Source organism: Mercenaria mercenaria, chromosome 2, assembly GCF_021730395.1.
Source record: "Mercenaria mercenaria strain notata chromosome 2, MADL_Memer_1, whole genome shotgun sequence".
Lineage (NCBI taxonomy): Eukaryota > Metazoa > Mollusca > Bivalvia > Venerida > Veneridae > Mercenaria > Mercenaria mercenaria.
In genome coordinates, this window is record NC_069362.1 from 54,670,818 (window position 1) to 54,694,414 (window position 23,597).

Sequence of the window (23,597 nt, forward strand, 5' to 3'; positions counted from 1 at the left end):
CCTAGTTTTTGAGGCACGTGACCCACTTTCGAATTTGACCTAGATATCATCAAGATGAACATTCAGACCAACTTTCATACAGATCCCATGAAAAATATGGCCTCTAGAGAGGTCACAAGGTTTTTCTATTATTTGACCTACTGACCTAGTTTTTGAGGCACGTGACCCACTTTCGAATTTGACCTAGATATCATCAAGATGAACACTCAGACCAACTTTCATACAGATCCCATGAAATATATGGCCTTCAGAGAGGTCACAAGGCTTTTCTATTTTTAGACCTACTGACCTAGTTTTTGATCACACGTGACCAAGTTTTGAACTTGACCTAGATATCATCAAGATGAACATTCAGACCAATTTTCATACAGATCCCATGAAAAATATGGGCTTTAGAGAGGTCACAAGGTTTTTCTATTATTTGACCTACTGACCTAGTTTTTGAAGGCACGTGACCCAGTTTCGAACTTGATCTAGATATCATCAAGGTGAACGTTCTGACCAATTTTCATGAAGATCTTGTGAAATATATGGCCTCTAGAGAGGTCACAAGATTTTTTATTTTTAGACCTACTGACCTAGTTTTTGAAGGCAGTTGACCCAGTTTCGAACTTGACCTAGATATCATCAAGATGAACATTCTGACCAACTTTCATAAAGATCCCATGAAAAATGTGACCTCTAGAGTGGTCACAAGCAAAAGTTTACGGACGCACGCACGCACGGACGACAGACGCCGCGCGATCACAAAAGCTCACCTTGTCACTTTGTGACAGGTGAGATAAAAAAACCAAGGACACGTGTTGCATCAGGATGCCACCACCAAATTTCATCAACATTACGAAGGTGCGCAGGTTAAACTCTCTGATGGCAGAAGTTTGTCTGTAGGCCTTATGCAGGTGGCTGGTGGTGATGGGCAGACATATGTTCAGGCCTTTAAAGGTATGATTAGTGACTTGGCGTTTTCATTAGGAAATGCAGATAAAGACAAAAATGCAGCCCAACTCATATGTTCAATTAAACATTTCATGAGTGATCAGTGTGCAACTAATGCAGTCTTCAATGCTGCAATTGAAGAACTCCGACAACAGCTGTTACCTGCTGTAAATGAAAAGTTTGATTTATTGACATCTGAAGAAAAACAAGAGGGCCAAGATGGCCCTAGGTCGCTCACCTAAGAAACACACCATAACAGTGTAAAACATGTTTGACCTAGTGATTTCATGGAAACAAATATTCTGACCAATTTTCATTAAGATTGGACCAAAAAATTGGTCTCTTGCGATAAAAAACAAGCATTTTCTTAGATATGACCTAGTTTTTGACCCTAGATGACCCATGTTCAAACTCGACCTAGATTTTATCAAGGCAATCATTCTGACCAAAATTCATAAAGATCAATTGAAAAATACAGCCTCTATCACATACACAAGTTTTTTTCTTTGATTTGACCAAGTGACCTAGTTTTTGACCTCAGATGACCCATATTCAAATTCGACCTAGATTTCATTAAGGCAATCATCCTGACCAAATTTCATAAAAATCAATTGAAAAAAAACAGTCTCTATCGCATAAACAAGATTTTTCTTTAATTTGACCTAGTGACCTAGTTTTTGACCTCAGATAACCCATATTCAAATTCGACCTAGATTTCATCAAGGCAATCACTCTGACCAAATTTCATGAAGATCAATTGAAAACTACATCCTCTATTGCATACACAATGTTTTTCTTCGATATTGACCTAGTGACCTAGTTTTTGACCCAAGATGACCCATTTTCGAACTCGGCCTAGATTTTATCAAGGTAATCATTCTGGCTAAATTTCATGAAGATCAGTTGAAAAATACAGCCTCTATCGCATACACAAGGTTTTTCCTTGATTGACCTAGTGACCTAGTTTTTGACCCGAGATGACCCATTTTCGAACTCGGCCTAGATTTCATCAAGGTTATCATTCTGACCAAAATTCATGAAGATCAATTGAAAAATACCGCCTCTATCGCATACACAAGGTTTTTCTTTGATTTGACCTAGTGACCTAGTTTTTGACCCGAGATGACCCATTTTCGAACTCGGCCTAGATTTCATCAAGGCAATCATTCTGACCAATATTCATGAGATCAATTGAAAAGTACAGCCTCCTATCGCATACACAAGGTTTTTCTTTGATTTGACCTAGTGACCTAGTTTTTAACCCGAGATGACCCATTTTCGAACTCGGCCTAGATTCATCAAGATTATCATTCTGACCAATATTCATGAGATAATTGAAAAATACAGCCTCTATCGCATACACAAGGTTTTTCTTTGATTTGACCTAGTGACCTAGTTTTTGACCCGAGATGACCCATTTTCGAACTCGGCCTAGATTTCATCAAGGCAATCATTCTGACCAATATTCATGAAGATCAATTGAAAAATACAGCCTCTATCGCATACACAAGGTTTTTCTTTGATTTGACCTAGTGACCTAGTTTTTGACCCGAGATGACCCATTTTCGAACTCGGCCTAGATTTCATCAAGGTTATCATTCTGACCAAAATTCATGAAGATCAATTGAAAAATACAGCCTCTATCGCATACACAAGGTTTTTCTTTGATTTGACCTAGTGACCTAGTTTTTGACCCGAATGACCCATTTTCGAACTTGGCATAGATTACATCAAGGCAATCATTCTGACCAATATTCATGAAGATTAATTGAAAAATATAGCCTCTATCGCATACACAAGCTAAATGTTGACAGACAGACGACAGACAGACGACAGACGACAGACGCCGGACATCGAGCGATCAGAAAAACTCACCTGAGCATTGCTCAGGTGAGCTAAAAATCATTAAATGAAATGGGAAAATTTGCCTGCAGGTTACACTTGCTGGCAAATTTTGGGACAGATGCTGACAAAGCATTCAATGCCTTTGAGGATAGTATAGCAGAAGGAAACAAGAGGACCATGATGGTCCTGAATCGCTCACCTGTTCCCACATGACCCAGTTTTGGGTTTGACGTCGTTTTTTCTATTATTTGACATAGTGACCTAGTTTTTGAGCTCATGTGACCTAGTTTTTAATTGACCTAGATATCATCAAGATAAAAATTCTGACCAATTTTCATGAAGATCCATTGAAAAATATGGCCTCTAGAGAGGTCAAAAGACTTTTTTATTATTTGACCTACTGACCTAGTTTTTGAATGCAGCTGACCCAGTTTCAAACTTGAACTAGATATCATCAAGATGAACATTCAGACCAACTTTCATACAGATCCCATGAAAAGTATGGCCTCTAGAGAGGTCACAAGTTTTTTTTTATTATTTGACCTACTGACCTAGTTTTTGATGGCACGTGACCCAGTTTCAAACTTGACCTAGATATTATCAAGGTGAACATTCTGACCAATTTTCATGAAGATCCATTCAAGGGTATGGCCTCTAGAGAGGTCACAAGGTTTTTCTATTTTAAGACCTACTGACCTAGTTTTTGATCGCAGTTGACCCAGTTTCAAATTTGACCTATATATCATCAAGATAAACATTCAGACCAACTTTCATACAGATCCCATGAAAAGTATGACCTCTAGAGAGGTCACAAGGTTTTTTCATTATTTGACCTACTGACCTACTTTTTAATGACACGTAACCCACTTTCGAACTTGACCTAGATATCATCAAGATGAACGTTCTGACCAATTTTTATGAAGATCCATTCGAAAGTATGGCCTCTAGAGAGGTCACAAGGTTTTCTATTTTTAGACCTACTGACCTAGTTTTTGAATGCAGTTGACCCAGTTTCAAACTTGACCTAGATATCATCAAGATGAACATTCAGACCAATTTTCATACAGATCCCATGAAAAATATGGCCTTTAGAGAGATCACAAGGTTTTTCTATTATTTGACCTACTGACCTAGTTTTTGGGAGCACGTGACCCAGTTTCGAACTTGACCTAGATATCATCAAGGTGAACGTTCTGACCAATTTTCATGATGATCTTATGAAATATATGGCCTCTAGAGAGGTCACAAGGTTTTCCTATTTTTAGACCTACTGACCTAGTTTTTGAAGGCACGTGACCCAGTTTCGAACTTGACCTAGATATCATCAAGATGAACATTCAGACCAACTTTCATACAGATCCCATGAAAAATATGGCCTTTAGAGAGGTCACAAGGTTTTTTATTATTTGACCTACTGACCTAGTTTTTGATGGCACGCGACCCGGTTTCAAACTTGACCTAGATATCATCAAGATGAACATTCTGACCAATTTTCATGAAGATCTTGTGAAATATATGGCCTCTAGAGAGGTCACATGGTTTTTCTATTTTTAGACCTACTGACCTAGTTTTTGACCGCACGTGACCCAGTTTCGAACTTGACCTAGATATCATCAAGGTGAACATTCTGATCAATTTTCATAAAGATTCCATGAAAAATGTGACCTCTAGAGTGGTCACAAGCAAAAGTTTACGCACTAACGGACGGACGCACGGACGGACGACGGACGCTGCGCGATCACAAAAGCTCACCTTGTCACTTTGTGACAGGTGAGCTAAAAATCCTTTTGCTTTCAAGAGTGGTGAAAGTGGTACATTCCGTTTGTGTCGAACAGCTGTGAAAGCCCTAACAAAACGTGGTTCTGACAAAGCTGCGGTTCATGCATTTTGGGATGCATATCTTAGAGGAAAAGGCAAGAAGAACACAGGGGTGTAAAATTCCACTCGCCCGCTCGCATTGGCGAGTTAAAGTCTGGATAGGACGAGTGGATCTCGCTGTATACTCGACCGATCGGGCAAGTGGTTTTTACGTCGTAGCTTTAATGAATTTCAGAAATTACATCTTGAAAAGCACAACAAACTTTGAGATATTTCAGTTGCTACTTTGATTGACTGGAATTTACCCGCGAATCGTAAAGATATCAAAACGTCAGGTCGGTAATTTTCCATTCCGAGAGCACGTGCGACCTATCGTAATATCAAATTTACATCTCCGTTACTTTTGTTTATCGACACGTACACAAAAAACGCGCGTAGTGCATTCAATTTTTAACATTATCGCTTCAGTTTTTCAACATCGCTTGAGAAGTAATACAATCTGAATTCTACTAAGATTTCAATAAAATATCGACGGAAATGTAAGCAAATTTGTATGAAAACGGTCTATTTTTCATATAATCATTTGTTAAATTTCAAACAGCGCGATCTTAATTACTGATTTCTTTCTAAGAGAAAATAAGTGATACATACCATGGGCATAAATTTCGGACTTTTGACCAGAAAGAACAAAAAACAGAATTAAACAAGGCAGTCTGAAAGACAGCTAAATCCCCCGCCACTGCTCTGGATAGTGAAAGGGTAAAACCTTTGATTTTAGCTGTGACCTTGACCTTGAACTGACATGGCTGACTCATGAATTCTGCACAACGTCTTGATGAGGTGATCATTTGACCAAAGTTTCATGAAAATCCTTCAAGGGGTTTAGGAGATACAGAGCTGAAACCTCTGACCTTCAGTTGTGACCTTGACCTTCAGTTGACATGGCTGTCTCATGAGTTCTTGATGAGGTGATCATTTGACCCAAGTTTGATGAAAATCCTTCAAGGGGTTAAGGAGATACAGAGTGGACACCAAATGGAAGGCTCAAACCTTCGACCCTTAGTTGTGACCTTGACCTTGAGCTGGCATGGTTGACTCATAATTTCTGCACATCGTTCTGATGAGGTAATCATTTGACCCAAGTTTTATAAAATTCCTTCAAGGGGTTTAGAAGATATAGAGCGGACACGAAATGGAAGGCTCAAACCTTTGACCTTCAGTTGTGACCTTGACCTTATGCCGACATGGCTGACTTATAAGTTCTGCACATCGCCTTGATGAGGTGATCGTTTGACCCAAGTTTGATGAAAATCCTTCAAGGGGTTTAGGAGATATACAGCGGACACAAAATGGAAGGTTCAACCTTTGACCCTAAGTTGTAACCTTGACCTTGAGCCGGCATGACTGACTCATGGGTTCTGCACATCGTCTTGATGAGGTGATCATTTGACCCAAGTTTTATAAAATTCCTTCAAGGGGTTTAAGAGATATAGAGCGGACACAAAATGGAAGGCTTAAACCTTTGACCTTGACCTTGAGCCGGCATGGCTGACTCATGGGTTCTGCACATCGTCTTGATGAGGTGATCATTTGACCCAAGTTTTATAAAATTCCTTCAAGGGGTTTAGGAGATATAGAGCGGACACAAAATGGCAGGCTCAAACCTTTGACCTTGAGTTGTGACCTTGACCTTGAACCGACAAGGCTGTCTCATGGGTTCTGCACATCGTCTTGATGAGGTGATCATTTGACCCAAGTTTCATGAAAATCCTTCAAGGGGTTTAGAAGATATGGACCGGACACGATTTTGTTACGGACGGAAGGACGGACGGAAAGACGGACGGAAGGACGGACGGACGCAGACCATTCCTATAATCCCTCCGCCACGGCGGGGGATTAAAAATCTTAAATAATGAAAAAGCGGCGGTAATTTAAATACATTGAGTAAAACGATTTTTTTGGGTAAAACGGTTTGTTAGTGCGGCGGAATAGGGTACGTGACCTCGTGGACGTAAATAGAAATGTGGTTTTAAAATAAAACAAAATGATGTTGTTGCGGTTTTTAATAAGTTTTAAATGAATCTTTGTACATGTATTTTTTAATATAAAATATTCTTCTCAAACGATAATGTAAATTCCTTGAGGGCAAATAGGTCACATGGCGCGAAAACTTTAATATGACGTAATGCCATGACAATCTCGTGCAACAATACCGCTTTGATCTCCGCTTCAGATGCCATGATACCGACACACTTCTTTTAGCTCTTTGAGAGGATGTTAATTGATGATGAAAACAGGCCAATTACTTAGTTTATCAACAGAATAATTACCGATGATCGTCAACTTTTTTTTCGCTTTCAAGACGGGTAGGTGGATGATGATTATTGTGTCCATATTTTTAAGACACTTTTCAAAATAATTATTTGTCGGGAAATAAGTCTTGAGAAAATGAAAATAACTGATTTTTAATACTTTCCTGACACTTTGGGAAACTACGGTAAGGGCTAGGCTGTGATTATTTTTACTATCGATGCAGTTATTATGGAGAGCAACTTGATGGTGGAGATGACAAAATTAATGAAAGAAAAATGTCTGGTGTGAAAGTAACAAAAATGAATAAATCAAAAAGGAAACGTAGTGTACGAGCGTTGTGTTATGTTTTAAATTTGCTTGTTGTACATAATACTCCTTCCATAAAACGTGACAATATTAAAAATGTCAATTATTAGGGCGAGTGACTGTCAACTAAGGGCGAGTAGATTTTACTAGCTACTAGTCCTGCAGGGCGAGTGGTGTGAAAAAGAATTTTACACCCCTGGAACACCCTAATGACATTTCAAGGTCACCGCATTAATGTTATCTTTCATGAAGGGGCTGCTGTGTACTATCACAGGCATGATATTGCAGATTTTCTGAAAGACTGGCCAGATCCAAATGGTCTTCTCAAGTCCCTTACATGTGATATCAATGAAGTTGGGTACCTTGCAGGATGTCGAGCCCTTGGTATATTTGATAAGCTTGTCACCGGCCCCTTCTGGCGGATATTAGAAAATGATGGGTCTATTCTAGATTTGAATGAAGATCTTCTTCAAATGAAACTTAAATTAACCAGATGGGCAGAAGACAGTAGTCTGCCATTTTCAGGGGAGGCAATGTTTGGTGAGAAAGTTAAAGTAGTTAAGGATGATCTCTATGCCTCATTCTTTGCAGATTCTAGTTCACCATCAGAGGACGCATTAACAGTCATGGCCCTGGAGTTACCTTCAGCTCAGATGTTAGTCCTTCTCGAGGGCCAGGCAAGGTCTCAACTGACTGATGGCAAGTATTATAATCCTACAGATGAGTTTAGACAATCAGCCAGCAATGTCCCTAAAACGAATACAATTTCAGAAAGAGACATGGCGGCACTAGATTATTTGTTGAGAAGCAAACCAGCTGCTTCATCACTTACATTAGAAGTAATTGTAATGTGCTCAAAAAACAAACCATTTCAATGGCTAAAAACACTGACACAAGAAGAAAAGTCTAAGGTACTTGAAGATGCTAGAAAGCAAAGTAAATTAGTGAAGGAGGAGTTTCAAAGCAGAAAAATTGCTCTTGAAAAGAAAATTGAAGCAAAATTGATTGAGAAAAAGGCAAAAGTTGAGCAAAAAGAAAAGAAAGAGTTAAACGTGAATTTCAATTTAAGTAGAGAAATTACGAAATATGGTGGGCCATGGGCCGAAAACGAAATTGACGAGAAGGAAGCAGCTCTAGGAAGTAGCTTTAGAAATGCTGTTTTATGCCAAATTAAATTTCATAAATCGGTGTTAAAGTCAAAAGGGAAAAGAGAACTTTTCCAGGAGTCTGTGAACAAAATAAAATTTACAACTGATGAATTAAAGTGCAACTTGAGGCAGATAATTAATCTGAATGGGGTGCAGGAAATTAATGAAAATGATACAGCACTGAGCAGGTTTAAAATACAGAGACAGCGAAATATCAAGAAATGAAGTTAATGAAAGAAAAGTGAAAATAACACAACAGTCGATAAAAGCCAGAGAAAAAAGAAAAATTGATCAGCAGAAAGAGAAACTTTACATTTACATAGACAATCCTGAAATTTTAATTGGCAAACAAATTCAACATAAATGTGTGCATGAAAATGAGCAAATCTGGTTTCAAGCTAAAGTTGTGTCAGTGTTTTCAGCAAATGAAAACAAGGTGAAAACAGAGTATAATATCATTTATGATGAATATCCTGATGAAAGCTGGCATTTCCCATTACTAATAGACTTGAAAAATGGCGATCTAATAGTTGAAGACATTTGAAATATGTTGGTATAACAAATTTAGACTAAGTAAAGGACAGTAACAACAAAGGGAAGAAATTTAACCAAAAAGAAAAAAAAATTCTCACAAGGTACAGATATGTCAAAATACACATAAAAATTGGAGGTACCATCCATGTTGTACCACAGAAAAGTGGTCTCGGTTTTTCCCTACGGCCAATAATAAAAAAGTTACTAAAAATAAGCTATTTATAGTAACGTAAAAGGGAAGTAATTAAAAAAAAAAATTATTGTAAGTAAACAAAAGAAGGATCTGCCAAATAAATCTGTTGACAAAAATGAAATTTCATATCAGTATCTTCATTAGTTATGGAGATATACCCATTTTAATTTGAAATAAAGGGAGGTAATTTGACATCAAATCAGTCCATAGTTATCTACCTTGATTGGCTCAGTCCAACTAATGACAATAATGAAATTTCAAATAAGTCCTATAAGTACTTACTGATATAAATCCATTTTGATTACAATCAGGGGAGGTAATCAGATATAAAATAACTCTGAACCTATGCTTGGATCTGATTTGTCATGGAATCCAAGAATTATTGTTGTTGAAGTTATTTTGGAAGTTTGTATCAAATAAAACCATAAATGAAGTCTCTATATGGCTGCAAAAGCCAAAATAGCCGATTTTGGACCTTTAAGGGGCCATAACTCTAGAACCCATAACGGAATCTGGCCAGATCAAGAGAGGAACCAAGATCTTGTGGTGATACAAGTTGTGTGCAAGTTTGGTTAAAATCAAATCATAAATGAAGCTGCTATTGTGCAGACAAGGTCAAAATAGCTAATTTTGGCCCTTTCAGGGGCCATAACTTTGGAACCCATTATGGGATCTGGCTGGTTCAACTAAGGAATCAAGATCTTATGGTGACACAAGTTTTGTGCAAGTTTGATTAAATTCAAATCATAAATGAAGCTGCTATTGTGCCCACAAGGTCAAAATAGCTAATTCTGGCCCTTTCAGGGGCCATAACTCTGGAACCCATAAAGGCAGGGGTGTAGAAATGGGCCGGAAGCCGGAAAAATCAACCGGCTATTTGAGCATTCTCACCGGCTACTTTTTCCGCAACATCGAAAATAAATTTTGTCAATTTTGTGTTCAAATCCGCGGAAACTTGATGGTATACGAAGCTGCATCGGCTCAATCTGTAGTTGTACCCACCTGGTGAGTAAATAATTTGTTTACTTCCGCTGAAAAAACCGTTGCTATTTTTAAACACGCACTTGCAGCATTAGCTCGGTGCGTGACGTTATTAGTCGCATCCCTCTAGTGAAATTTTACGGTGTGTACACCGCAATGGAGGGTGACAAGGTCAAGCAAAAAACACTTGATTGTTTTTTTCAACCACAGAGGAAGCGTAGTAAGTAAAACGTATATATCATGCAACTGAATCTACAAGTTTATACCAGCGTGATAGACCGATATTTTTGTTTTATGCAACTGAATCTACAAGTTTTTGTTTTCACAGACTGATTTGTTGTCGCGGGAAATCTGGAATACACAATACGAAAGTACATATATATGTGCCGCATAATGCGGCTCGCAAGCGTGTCACTAAACGAAAAACAAACAAATAAACAAAAACAAAAAACACACAACACACACACACACACACACGTTATTTATTAACTAGATCTGACTTTTAATCAAAGATATTTAAGTTTTTATTTAATAAAGTACACAAAACACAACTCCTTTGTGTATTAGAACCAGATCTAGAATTTGCGTGTTGACTGTTGTGAATCTCTGTTGTAATTATATGACACTGGTTTACAGCAACTTTCTTGAAGAAGTTTGGTCGGTCAATCATATGCTTTGTTTTCGTATGAACTTTTGACCACTAATTACCATTCATTTTGCATTTTTGTTTTGTTTTAAGGGGGGAGGGGCTTGAAATGGATATGCAGAATATTCTTTGAGTCTTGAGGAATTGTTATGAGTGTTGAACCTCAAAATATTGACTTAGATTTCATTTAAATATTTAATCTGTAATATTATGATTGAACATTGTTCAGATTTTCATAAATGTTTGCTTTTTTTGGTTTCAGAAGAACCCAATGATTCTGACCCAGAGAATACCCCAGAGATGGCTAAGAAAACTAAATGTACGATATTTGTTTTGAAATAGAATTTTTCTAATACTGATTTTGACAGTAAAAATATATAATAAATTGACTTTGATTCTGTTTGTCATAACTATAGTCTATATTTGGCAGTGTGAAACTGAAATGATAGATTACGTACTTTTTAATTTATAAATGAATTATAAGTTTTGTAAGTGTGTTTCAGATTCAATATTTAATCAGTTATAATAAAATTAAATTTGTCAATAATTTCAGGTTCTGATCAACCAGGTCAAGCCACTTCCATTCCTGATGATAGTAAACTGAAAGAGTCTGCAGAAAACTGTCAGATGCCCAAGTGTACTGGTAGGCACAAAGACTGAACCTGTCCAAAAATGTTTTCAACACATTTTATAATTAAGTTTGCTTACATGCAGAAATAATCAAGAATTAAACCAGTTCAACAAATATATATTCTTTTCTGCTACTCTGTAATATGGTAACCTATATCAGCAAAGACTGAATGCATATATTTTAATGTTCAAGGTTCTGATGATACAGAGCAGAAAAAGTCACAAAGTCATGAAGCAAGTGAAGAAAGACCTGATGCAGAATCATCTAAAGTATCAAAGTTACAGGATAGCTCAGATGTACCTAAGGCCATTGAAGTTGTATCTTTAGTGGATGATCTATTTGCACAGAAAGTTACTCACCATCATGATAAATGTTTCGCGGGTTGTTGCAGCCTTTCTAAGAATGAAAAAAGTCGTATGCTTTCTATGAAATATAAGTTTCAGCATAGTTGGTTGGACAAAAAAGTGTCATACTGTGACAAAACAGGTATTTGGTGGGCTACTTATGTTGAAGGAGAGGGCATATACTGTTTATTGTGTAACAAACATGACTGCTTCAATCCCCAGAACAAATCTAAGACATTTAACAAGGAAGCCAGCTCAAGATTACGTTTACAGGCATTGGATGACCATGTTATGACCCAGCAGCACAAAACTGCTGTAACTACTGAACTTTTACAACGAGTCTCCTATTTCCAAAAAGAAATAGATGAACATGATAAAGTCTCAGATACAGTTTTGTTGAAGGTTTTTAGAACAATTTACTGGCTTGTTAAAGAGGAAATACCTAACAAAAAAGCCGAGTCATTGATACAACTGATAGAAAAGTTAGGGTTAGAAGAAATGAAATATTTTGACCATAAGTCAAGGCCATCATTAAGAGAGATGTTTTTGGTATTGGGTGAAGCTCTTGAGTGTTCTGTTTTAGAAAAACTAAAGAAAGCACCACACTTTGGTATACTTGTTGATGATGTCACTGATGTTTCTGTTTATGAGCAAATGGTTACATTTGTACAGTTTTATGACAGAGCTGAGAAAGATATTAAAACAGTATTTCTGTCCATAGATAATTTGCTGAAAGAGTCTGATTCTGCTAATGCTCAGACTATAACACAGATGATTGTTAAAACTTTAACAGACTTTGAGCTTGAAATTGGAAAACTGTCATCTTTTGTTTCAGATGGTGCATCTGTTATGACTGGCAAGCAAAATGGGGTTGCAGAATGTAGCTATGCATAGGCTGAAAAAAGCTTGTCAGACTAGGTGGCTCTCTTTTAATAGCTCAGTACAAGCTATCCTCAAGGAATATCCTACTGTGTTGCAGACTCTAAACAAACTGCAAAGCAGTGATTCAGCTGCACTTGGCTTACTCATTAAAATCAGAAGTTTCAAGTTTGTCAGTGCTGTTTATATCTTGGCAGAAGTTTTGCCCCATCTTGATCAGCTTAGCAAGACCTTTCAGCTAGGAACCATAGGCCTTTGTCAAGTACTCCCTTCCATCCAATACACGAATGACAAGCTTGATGAAATAGCAGACAGCTTCTCCCCAGTTGAAAAACTGTGTAAAGATCTTGAAACTGATGGTTGTTTGAGCATGCTAGAATTACAACCCTCGGACCATGACATTACAGGCATGAAGTATCTGTGTAGAAAATATATAGATGCATTAAAAAAGAATACTGAAGCCAGATTTGGCAACACTCTGCCAATTTTGTCATCTTTGGCTGTCTTTGATGCAAACAAGGTTCCTGGTAAAAATGATCCAGCATTCAAAAGTTATGGTGTTAAGGATATACAGGTAATTGCAGAGTACTTTGATCTTGACAAAGATGAGCTCACTGCTGAATGGGGCAAGTTAAAATATGACTTGTTAAGGTGGAACTCTGAGGATGAAGTCAAACCTCAAAATGAGTGCCTGAAAAGGTTAGTGAGTTTGAACTATTTCTACCCCATTCTTAGTGACCTTGCTGATATTTTACTGTCACTCCCTGTCTCAAATGCATGGCCTGAACGTGGAGCTAGTGCAGTAAAACAAATTAAAACTAGGCTGAGGTCAAGTCTGAAAAATGATATGCTTCAGGTGCTAATGAATGTTAGCATAAATGGTCCAGAGGTCTCAAGTAATGAGTGTGATGAGGTCTGTAAGGCTTCTGTCAAGCTTTGGTTATCAAAGAAAAAAAGAAAGAAACTGCCTACAGGTAAAATTTCTAAAAGCACAGCCACTGCAAGTGTAGTGAAATGTTTTTCAGAAGCAGAGGTTCAAACTGATTCAGTGGCTGAAAATGTCATTAGCAGGGAAGAAATTTCTGATATTATTAGAGCAGAGTTGTTGGCTTATGACAAATCATGTAGACTTGAAATGAATGAATCTGATTCTCAGTCTGATTATGATAGTGATGAATGATAGAACAGTTGGTGATGTTCCAAATATTGCCATTTTCTAGTCAATGTAAAATTGTGTCTACTAGTCAATATTATATGTGCCAATTATAAATGTTTTTTTAATTTCCTTTTACATAATTAAATTCATCAACAAGCCAAATAAATGATGAAAAACCTGCCTCAGGTGACTCGAGTTTTGTCTTCCAGAGAGGTAAAAATCACTGTCGGCTCGGGGGGCTTTGCCCCCCTGATCCCCCCACAGGGGACATAGTCCCCTTGACCCCTACTGGGGGAGGACCCCCAGGCCCCCCTTCCTTCTACTTTGAGTGATTTTCCTCCTACTTCAAAACATTTCTACACCCCTGAAAGGAATCTCGCCAGTTCCAGAAAGGAACCAAGATCTTATGGTGGTACAAGTTGTATGCCAGTTTGGTTAAAATCAAATCATAAATGAAGCTGCTATTGTGCAGACAAGGTCAAAATAGCTAATTCTGGCCCTTTCAGGGGCCATAACTCTGAAACCCATAATGGAATCTGGCCAGTTCAAGAAAGGAACCAAGATCTTATGGTGATACAAGTTGTATGCCAGTTTGGTTAAAATAAAATCATAAATGAAGCTGCTATTGTGCCCACAAGGTCAAAATAGCTAATTCTGGCCCTTTCAGGGGCCATAACTCTGGAACCCATAATGGGATCTGGCCAGTTCAAGAAAGGAACCAAGATCTTATGGTGATACAAGATGTGTGCAAGTTTGGTTAAAATAAAATCATAAATGAAACCACTATCGTGCAGACAAGAAATTGTTGACGCAAGGACTCACGCACACACGGACGGACTGACGACGGACGAAGGGTGATCACAAAAGCTCACCTTGTCACTATGTGACAGGTGAGCTAAAAACCACAAAATGTTCTAATCAAATAATTTACTTTTGTTTAAATACAATATTATACAATTTGTTGTGACATATTGCAACAAAATTAATCATTTTGTAGGTGAAAGTTGTAAATAAAGCGAATTGATATGCTGGAAGGGGCCATTTTGGCGGCCATCTTGATTTTTTTCGATAAAGAAATATTTTTAAAGTTGCGGGATATCATAACAAACAATTTGGTATATAGATATGCCACGTTTCCAAATGTGTCTTAACAAAAATAACACATTTAAGTGTAATGTAAAGCACTTTTTTACCAGTGTTCATTCCAGGATTTTTTTAAGTGGGGTCAAAGGGCCCCATGATGGCAAAAAATTGGGGACATTTGAAAAAAATAGGGGCCATGAAAGAAAAACTGATTTACATGAAAGGAAAGGCTGTATTTTTAACACTTTTCTTACATGGAGTTCAAGGTATTATTTTCGCGGTTCGTGAAACATAATTACAAAGAGAAAAGTGGACACTTCACAGGTCGCTCAACACGACAAAAACGAAACAAGTCATAATATTTTGACCGTTACCGAAACTTAACCACGGAAAGTCCGACAGCTATGAATGCGGATTTACTACGGAATTAATGTTTGTCGCCTGATTTTGGCTAAGCGGTTACGCTATTGAGTGGTCTAGCGGTCTCGAACATGTCATCTTTCTTTGGAAATTTGTTCTCCATCGTCTGCTTTTTTTCAACGGTTAGAGAAAAACGTAAAATTGGATTTCTTTTTTCTCCGAATCGCGACTGTTTTTTTTTTGTCCGCCATTGCATAGCAACATTGAAAGCTTTATGTTGTTAGGCGACCGGAGACTGGCTACTATTTTAACATCGACCAATGAAAATGCGCGTTACGTCATCGGAAGAGTCGTATTCGATTCACAACTTCTGGAAGTCGGCTCATTGTAAACGGACTGTTTTCTGAAAAAGTGTGCGCCCGACGGGCGCTATAGGGCAAACTTTTATGCGCCAATACGGTAAAATACGCGCCTATGGCCCCATGGCGCGGCCTGGAATGAACACTGTTTTACTATTTTGGTGCCATATATAGTAAGTGAATATATATACTGGTTTCGAAGCAGTTTCCGTCATAAAATGAAGGTTTTTAAAATATCTTTTTTCTTGAACGTTTCCGTTCCGTAAAATGCTCCCAAAGAGAACACCTTAGCTCTTCTGCTTTACGAAAACATAGATATCAATAGTGTCTAGCGCACGTGATAACACACAGAGGGGCTCCAAAAGGGGTGAATAAATAGAGCTGAATCGGTTGACTACAGAAGCAGTTTCCGTCATCAATTTTTGTTTTAATATTTATACGACTAGAAAAGCACCATCCGTGTTTTTTTTTAATCTTTCTGGTGAAATTAATTAATACAATTTTAAAAAGTTTGAAGGTTCTGGTGTTAAATTAGGCTTGTTGAAAAATAGGAGGTAAAAAAAAAAGCAAAACCTGGGACTCAAACTCGCGATCTCATGCTTGTGAAGCCGATGTTCTACCGATTGAGCTAATCGTCCAGTTGACATCATACCGACAATTTATATATCTTATATACACATATAAGTTATGTAAGGATACAACCGTCACTTTGTATAGCACATAGTATGTGACCAGTTACCCCCCTTGGATAAGAAAATCTGGCAGGGGTAACCTAATCATCTATTTCACATTGGTTTTTGCTTTCTAATTGTGAAAAAAAAAATATTGCCGATGCACAATAATGACTCATTTTTATCTTTATTATGTATTTTTGGTAAATCATCTGGTTTCGACTGCCAGGAGGAACTTTCAACTTAACTGGGGATTACGGTGTTATTCTTTGCGCATGCGCATTAGTTGCACGTAAAATCCCCCATGTGCGGAATGTAAACAAAACAATTATGGAATGAACAATTCAAGTTTCCTTGGAAAGTTTTTACCCTTTGTTGCTGAAATTTCACAGAGCTCTGGACTGCAGGGTAGCGTTAAGGAAACAATCTCGACTTCATTGTGAAGAACGTCACGAAACGTAAAATAACACGTTGACGGATACTACTAGCCGACGGAAACTGCTTCGAAACCGGTATATAATATATAGGATTTTGTCACCAAAATAAGCGCACCTGTTCAAACTAAAATGTTCATAACTAAAAAACCGATGGACAGATTTCAATGAAATTTTCACCTCTGCATTTCTTTAAAAGAGCACTTTAATATGACATCATAAATAGACTGAAAATGTTTAAGAAATAGTAGCTGCCTGAACACTCTATAAATGGCATGATTTAATAGAGGAGATATGAAATAGTAGGTAGGTATTTCAATGACCTTGACCTTTAATGTAAACAAATATGGCGGCCATCGATTGAAAGTAGAAAGTGCAACTCGCTTGAAAATTCGTAAATAAACTCGTGATTTTTTTTATGGAAAAGACATGTTCTTTAGGAACAAAATCGGCGGTGAAACTTTGCTTTTATTTAGTAACATAGAAAGTTGGAAATGATTTTCAATTTTCATAAATACAGCAGCAAACAAAAAGAAATTCCTACAGATGATGGATTACCTCACAACTATTTTATTATTGCAGAAATTAAATCACTATCAACTCGCATTTACAAGCGATCTGCCTCCAAAACTTCGAATCGTAGAGTGCTCACTGCGCATGCGCAGCAGAAATTATGAAATTCTAAGGGAGAAGCAATTATTCACTTCCTGTATTTTTTATGGTCTATCATCACTAAAGGGGAAGTAACTAAAACATTACTAATTATGCATTCTGGAACTTATCCCTTTGTTGAAAGTAGTGGTCTCCCTTTTGTTTACATTTTTTCTTGCATCAAGAGAGAAAAAGTAGGAGAAACAACTTTATGGAGCAGAATCTTTTTTTGCAATAAATTCAATTATTATTTGTTAACATTTTTAGAAAGGTATTGCCTTAAGAAATGAAGTAACATTTTGAAAAATAGGAAATGTATTTTTTATAAAATGTCATTGAAATAGCTATAGTAGGTACATGTACAATTTGACAGAATGAGAATGTCAGAATATGCATAACATGACTTTTTGATAGGGCCTGTTTTGCCTGTTTGCGGCCATCTAGAGGGTATTCTTCATACGCATGTGATTTGGTTCAAAATGGTGGAAAAAAGAGCCGGTCAACGCAATGTTTACTGTGGTTGGAATTTTTTCTCTTGAATAGTTCTGTTGAGTTCAGGTATTTTTATAGGGGTTCGAATGCATGCAAAATTGTTATAGTGTCCAGTGCCTATATAGAACATATCCTAGAGTCATTAGTTTTGACGCCCTTAAGCAGTCTAACATGTATTTCATTAGTAATATAGATAAATTAAACAAATAAATAGTGTTGTTATAAACTATGGCATGTCTCCCTTTATTTTATTCCTGTTTTGTGAATTTTGTGGGCAAAAAGGTGTCAATATTTGTATTATTGCTGACTGACCATCGAGGCATCCATATTTTTTAAATTAAGGCTCATGAGAAATGACGCCTTTTGATTGGCTGGCTCTCTTAACCAAAACTTCACTTTTCTGGAGCCTATACGGCCAAAATCATATTTGGCTGGCCAAAATCATATTTGACTAGTATAATTCTGTGTGAATGCAGCCGAGACCTGAAACTTAAAAGGACAATAAATAAATTAATATTAATCTTTTTAAGTGACTTTTTTACTATTTCTTTGTAAAATGTTAATTTTTTTTATTCATTTTACATATTGTTAATCAGTGAAAACCTATTAGAAACATGACCTTCTTTATTTACAACAAGATTTGACAAAGAGCAGCAAATCCATATTCAATTAAATCAATTTAATGTTTTCAAATGATACATGGTGTATACTGGTTTCCCAGTAGTTTCCGGACCGAAATCGCTATTTTTTGCCAGTAACAGCCCTTTTTTTGTAAATTTGGGGAACGGTACCAGGTTCCTTTTGGAGGGGAAATTTACGTCGCGAAATCATTGTTTGGAGGAATATATTTGCTGAAAAGTTGTTAAAATCAGGACTGAAAATCAAAACTAATTTCATTTTTTTTTGCATGGGGAATTTTTGGCCAAGGTGGGGAAAAAAGTATACTTTTTAGACTGGGGAATGGGGCCGAATTTCGGCCCTAAAATCAGCATAAAAAAAGGCCTGAGTAACTTCCAAACAAATCATAGCAGAAACATAAAATGTTCACAGAAAAAAGCTAGGTTCTTCGTTAACACCACGCAGAATTCGAATTACACTTGCGTTCATAACACAAATGTAGATGAGGCCTCAAACGGGGCAATTAATTCCATTAATATCTCAGTTAGTCAGAGTAGTTTTCCGGACCTTTCATTTTAACAGTTTTTACCTTTCTGTAAAAGCAAACATTTCCGATTTCGTTATATATATTCAAAATTAAAACATAATTCTTAGGCGTGATGACGATTTGAAAAGTATATTTCAAGAATTTAACAAGTACTAGATTTATAATTTACGCTCATTACAGTTACGTCTAATTACGTTTGAATGACGTTTACAACGTCAGACTAAAATGACGGGACGTATTTAGCGGACTGGTAATATTACAAAAAAGAAATTAAGAACTTTTAATATAATTACAGCTTTTTTAAAAAAAAAAAGAAAAAAAAGAACAAGACCGGTCTCAAAATTGGTAGTCTAACGCCCTTGACCACTCGGGCATGGACACTGCTGCCAAACATTTGATTGAAAGACGGTATCGTAGGTAAATTCCTGTCTATTTTGGTTCCTATTTTTAATCGATGATTTAATGTATAGGTCGATTTTTTCTGGCTTTCATTGTTTTATTTTATTACTATCGGAAAGTTTTTACTGTATCGTCTGTCACTGGGAGCATCAATTGACTGATCTTTACCTTCAAGGGGCCTCAATTTCCGCGCATGCGCACTGTAACTGGAATTACCCTGCAGTTGACAATCTCTTGTGTAAACATTACATCGAAGTAAGTAAAAACAACCGGGATTTTCAAATAATAAATAAGCTCGGTAATGCTAGGTTTTTGCTGTTATGTAAAGGCAACAAAGGTCTAGATGATATGATATTATTACCCAGATGCTTCACGACGGCGTAAAGTCTTTACAGCACGAAATGTAAAAGGTCCGGAAAACTACTTGGGTCCGGAAACTACTGGGAAACCAGTAGCCTACAGGAGAGTGAAAAAATCTAAAATTTATTCAAAATTTCAGTCAAAGAACTGTCTTGTGACTTTGAAAAAATAGCTGAGGGAAGGAGAAAACCAAGATATGAATTCATGACCAGTTGCTCCTGTAAGAATTAAGTTTTTAAAGGACTGGAGATTTTTGCATTATTAAAATGACATAAAAATACACCAAAGTATGAAAAAATATAATCTTAAGTTACTGTAAATCTGTTGAATGCATTAATGTTTTATTTCAGCAAGGTAAAATATTGCCTGCCTTGCAAACGTGTGTAATTTGGCATCATAAAAGGTCACTTATACCTATTTGACAGCAAAATAAATAAGGGCGCCAAAAAACTCATGAGCGTCAAAACAGATGATCGAAGGATAGTAAAAATGACTGTGGTCTTAGGCCAGTAGGTAGTCCTATCAATAAGACCTGACATAACATATTTTAACATTTTGACGTCTATCGGTTATGTCAGGTCTTATCGGATCGCCATGTATAACATGTAGTGAGAAGCGAACACACTTCATGTCGCCTCTAATCTTCAAATTATGAACAACATAACCCAATCCGAAGTGAAAGAACACTACTTACACCGAAATAATCCTTTTTTCAACTGCACATGTGAATAATTATAAAATAAAAGTTACTTTTCATATATAAATATCGAGTTGTTTCTTTCCACTGTATGTATTGCCGTTTATCTGTATTATGGTGTGCAACATTGCCGGTCTATTCCGAATGTTGTGTAAACACAGTTTATTTTGAGAATCAATTTTAGACGAAATATTTTCCCTCTGGATCAATTGGCAAATAGTTCACGTGGAAAATTGTTTTCGTCTAAGTCGATTCTAAATATATTATAACCTGCTGAATATGCTTGAAAAATGGCGGAATGTGTATTGAAAACTACACAAGTGACATATATTGGATATGAGGGCTTTTAAAGGTAAATTTAAACGATATATTACTAGAATATGATAAATAACGGTAGGCTGGACTGTCTAAACCTGCGTATATCGTATATTTTTCGTGTGAGAAAATGCTACATTCTACTGATTAGGGCCCTTTTAGACGTTACAATGCAGATTGAAAATAAAATGTAAAATAATAAAATAATGAATGTTGAAGGTAAAATGAGTATGTACACGTCTAATATTTTGGACTAGCCAGTAGGCAGCCGCATACACGTGTTGACGGTGTTGTCCCTACCTTTCCTAAACGGTCTCCTTTCGCGAACGGTTGATATGGCATATCTTTGTATTTCTCAGGAACACTACATGGACCCCAACCATTTTCATTCTCTTGAATCACTGGAGGATCGAAATGAGCCATAGTTCTTGAATTAAACTTTTATCAAAAAGCGTGACACTTCCGTTGGCGCAACCGGTGCGAAGGTACAATGCGGTAGGCCTAAAATGCGAAAATAAGGTTATTTTCGCGAAAATAAGATTTTTTACGAAAATAAGCCATATTTTTTATATTTCTTTATTTTTTAAAATTCTTTTTTTACTTTCTTAAAGGCTATATTAGTACACACCTTCATACGAAAAAAGAGTGATTTTTTATATAATAATAAAGAAATAATCAGCATTTATATGCCAACCGCGTTGATTTTACTTATGAAAATAACCGTAATAAATGCAAAAATAAGCAATATCTTTTATATATGTTTATTTTTTTCAATTCTTTTTTTTTTAGTTTCTTAAAGACTATATTAGTACATGCTCCATACGAAAAATGAGTGAATTATATCTCGTAATAATGAAATAATCAGCATTTATATGCCAACCGCGTTGATTTTACTTATGAAAATAACCGTAATAAATGCAAAAATAAGCAATATCTTTTATATATGTTTATTTTTTTCAATTCTTTTTTTTTTAGTTTCTTAAAGACTATATTAGTACATGCTCCATACGAAAAATGAGTGAATTATATCCCATAATAATGAAATAATCATCATTTATATGCCAACCGCGCTGATTTTGCTTACGAAAATAACCGTAATAAATGCGAAAATAAGCTATATCTTTTATATCAGATTAGTTTTGAAATATTTTTTTTTATTTCTTAAAGTCTATAACAGTACATGCCCCCATACGCAAAATGATCGGTTTTAAACGTATAATAATGAAATAGTAATCACTTATGTGTCAGACAGCGCTGATTTCAGTTACGAAAATAGCCGTTATAAATGTGAAAATAAGCCATATCGTTTAAATTTTAATATATTTTTTTCAAATATCTTCTTTTACTTTCTTAAAGACTATAAGGTATCAAGTCAAATCGTCCCCCAGTCAACTCGTCCCCGATTTGGTCATTATTTGTATCTTTCATTAATGAAAGTAACGGTACCTATGTATACGAAAATAATTTATGAACGAATCTATTTAAAACCTTGATATAACACATTAAATACTTGGTGTTTAATTATTTATTTTCTAAAAATCATCGAAAAGACTATTTTAGTACATGGCTATAAATAAACCAAAAAAAAAAAAAATGAATATTTTTTTTTTCAACCATGTGCCGATTTCGCTGATTATTAATAAAGTCACTTCTTTTAAATCTCCATAATTTTTGTTGGTGTTGTTTTTGGTAAACGATACATGCATCTCATTTCTATTGGGTTCAACCAAATATAAATAATTATAATGTCTTTCATAGAAATTTTTGATGTCACCTTCTTCATTCTATTAATATTTAAAATCATAATCAGGAAAACGGGTAATTTACATAGAAAAATAGTATATATCATATAAAATAGCGATTTATGTTTCTTTGAAATAATATTGTTTCCTTCCATAGTTCCCTTAAATGGCTACTACAAATAACATATCATTTTTGATTGGATTACCACACCTTGATTAATTGATTGTTGATATACGGCATGTGTATATTTATCTGCAGTGCGCATTGCAATTAACAATCAATTAAGCGATTGTGGTGACATCGGATAATGCTAAACTTCAAAGAAAAGTGTGACTATTATAAAAACATTTCTTTATTCATTTGAGAAATTCCGGTTATGACTATCAGTATATTTGCATTTATTTAAAGAAGTATTATTGCAAAAGAATGAAACGATAATCGATCTTTATTTTAGTCTACCAAATATCAGTGATTTTTATTGATAAACATGTGTCAATATTGTCTTTAAATGGGGCGAAAATGTAAAGAAAACAATAGGAAAGGCTTATTTTCGCACTTAATGTTATTTTCGTAAGCGATTTTGACGCATTCATCTAAAGTACAATGTAGGCTTAAAGTGCGAATAAGGTTATTTTCGCGAAAATAAGAAATGTTAACGAAAATAAGCCATGTACTTTTTTTTTATTTTAAGTGTAATTTGATTTTATATAGGAGAGATCGCCGTGACGTCACGCATTAAAACCTGTTTATCTGGATGTATGGGATGGGGATTTTTAATTTTTAATAACTTTTTCGTTTATTTAAGGATTTTAAAAATTCAAAGTTTTGAAATGCTTACGATTTCATATTTTCCTATGCAATTATCTTTTTAAAATGAATTACCATATTTAAATGACATATGACTTTAATAGCGGCGAAGCGATGCTCAAACTTAATAGAAAAAACACTGTAAGTTAAGCGTTCATAATTAATCCGTTTTACTTCGAAATAATAATTAAAAATTATTAATAAATTTCTTGTTTTATAACCTTTCCAATGGTCAAAAAAATATTGATATAATTTGTGTTTTAAGGAAGTTTAAGCCGTTAGAAAAACATTACTGTTTACAAAAAACATGGACGCTCGGCGTTTGCCCACC

At 35.9% G+C, this 23,597-nt stretch overlaps 1 protein-coding gene across 1 annotated transcript in view; it reads right to left on the bottom strand.

Annotated features, from left to right (window-relative positions):
- LOC123563983 (eukaryotic translation initiation factor 3 subunit D-like) overlaps window positions 1–21,207 on the bottom strand; it is a 224,789-nt gene extending 203,582 nt beyond the window's left edge. Inside the window, exon 1 of the mRNA XM_053536644.1 lies at window positions 21,017–21,207. Within this exon, the coding sequence (XP_053392619.1) occupies window positions 21,017–21,139 (123 nt within the window). The 5' untranslated portion in view covers window positions 21,140–21,207. The remainder of the gene's footprint in view (window positions 1–21,016) is intronic.
- Window positions 21,208–23,597: the final 2,390 nt, after the last annotated feature.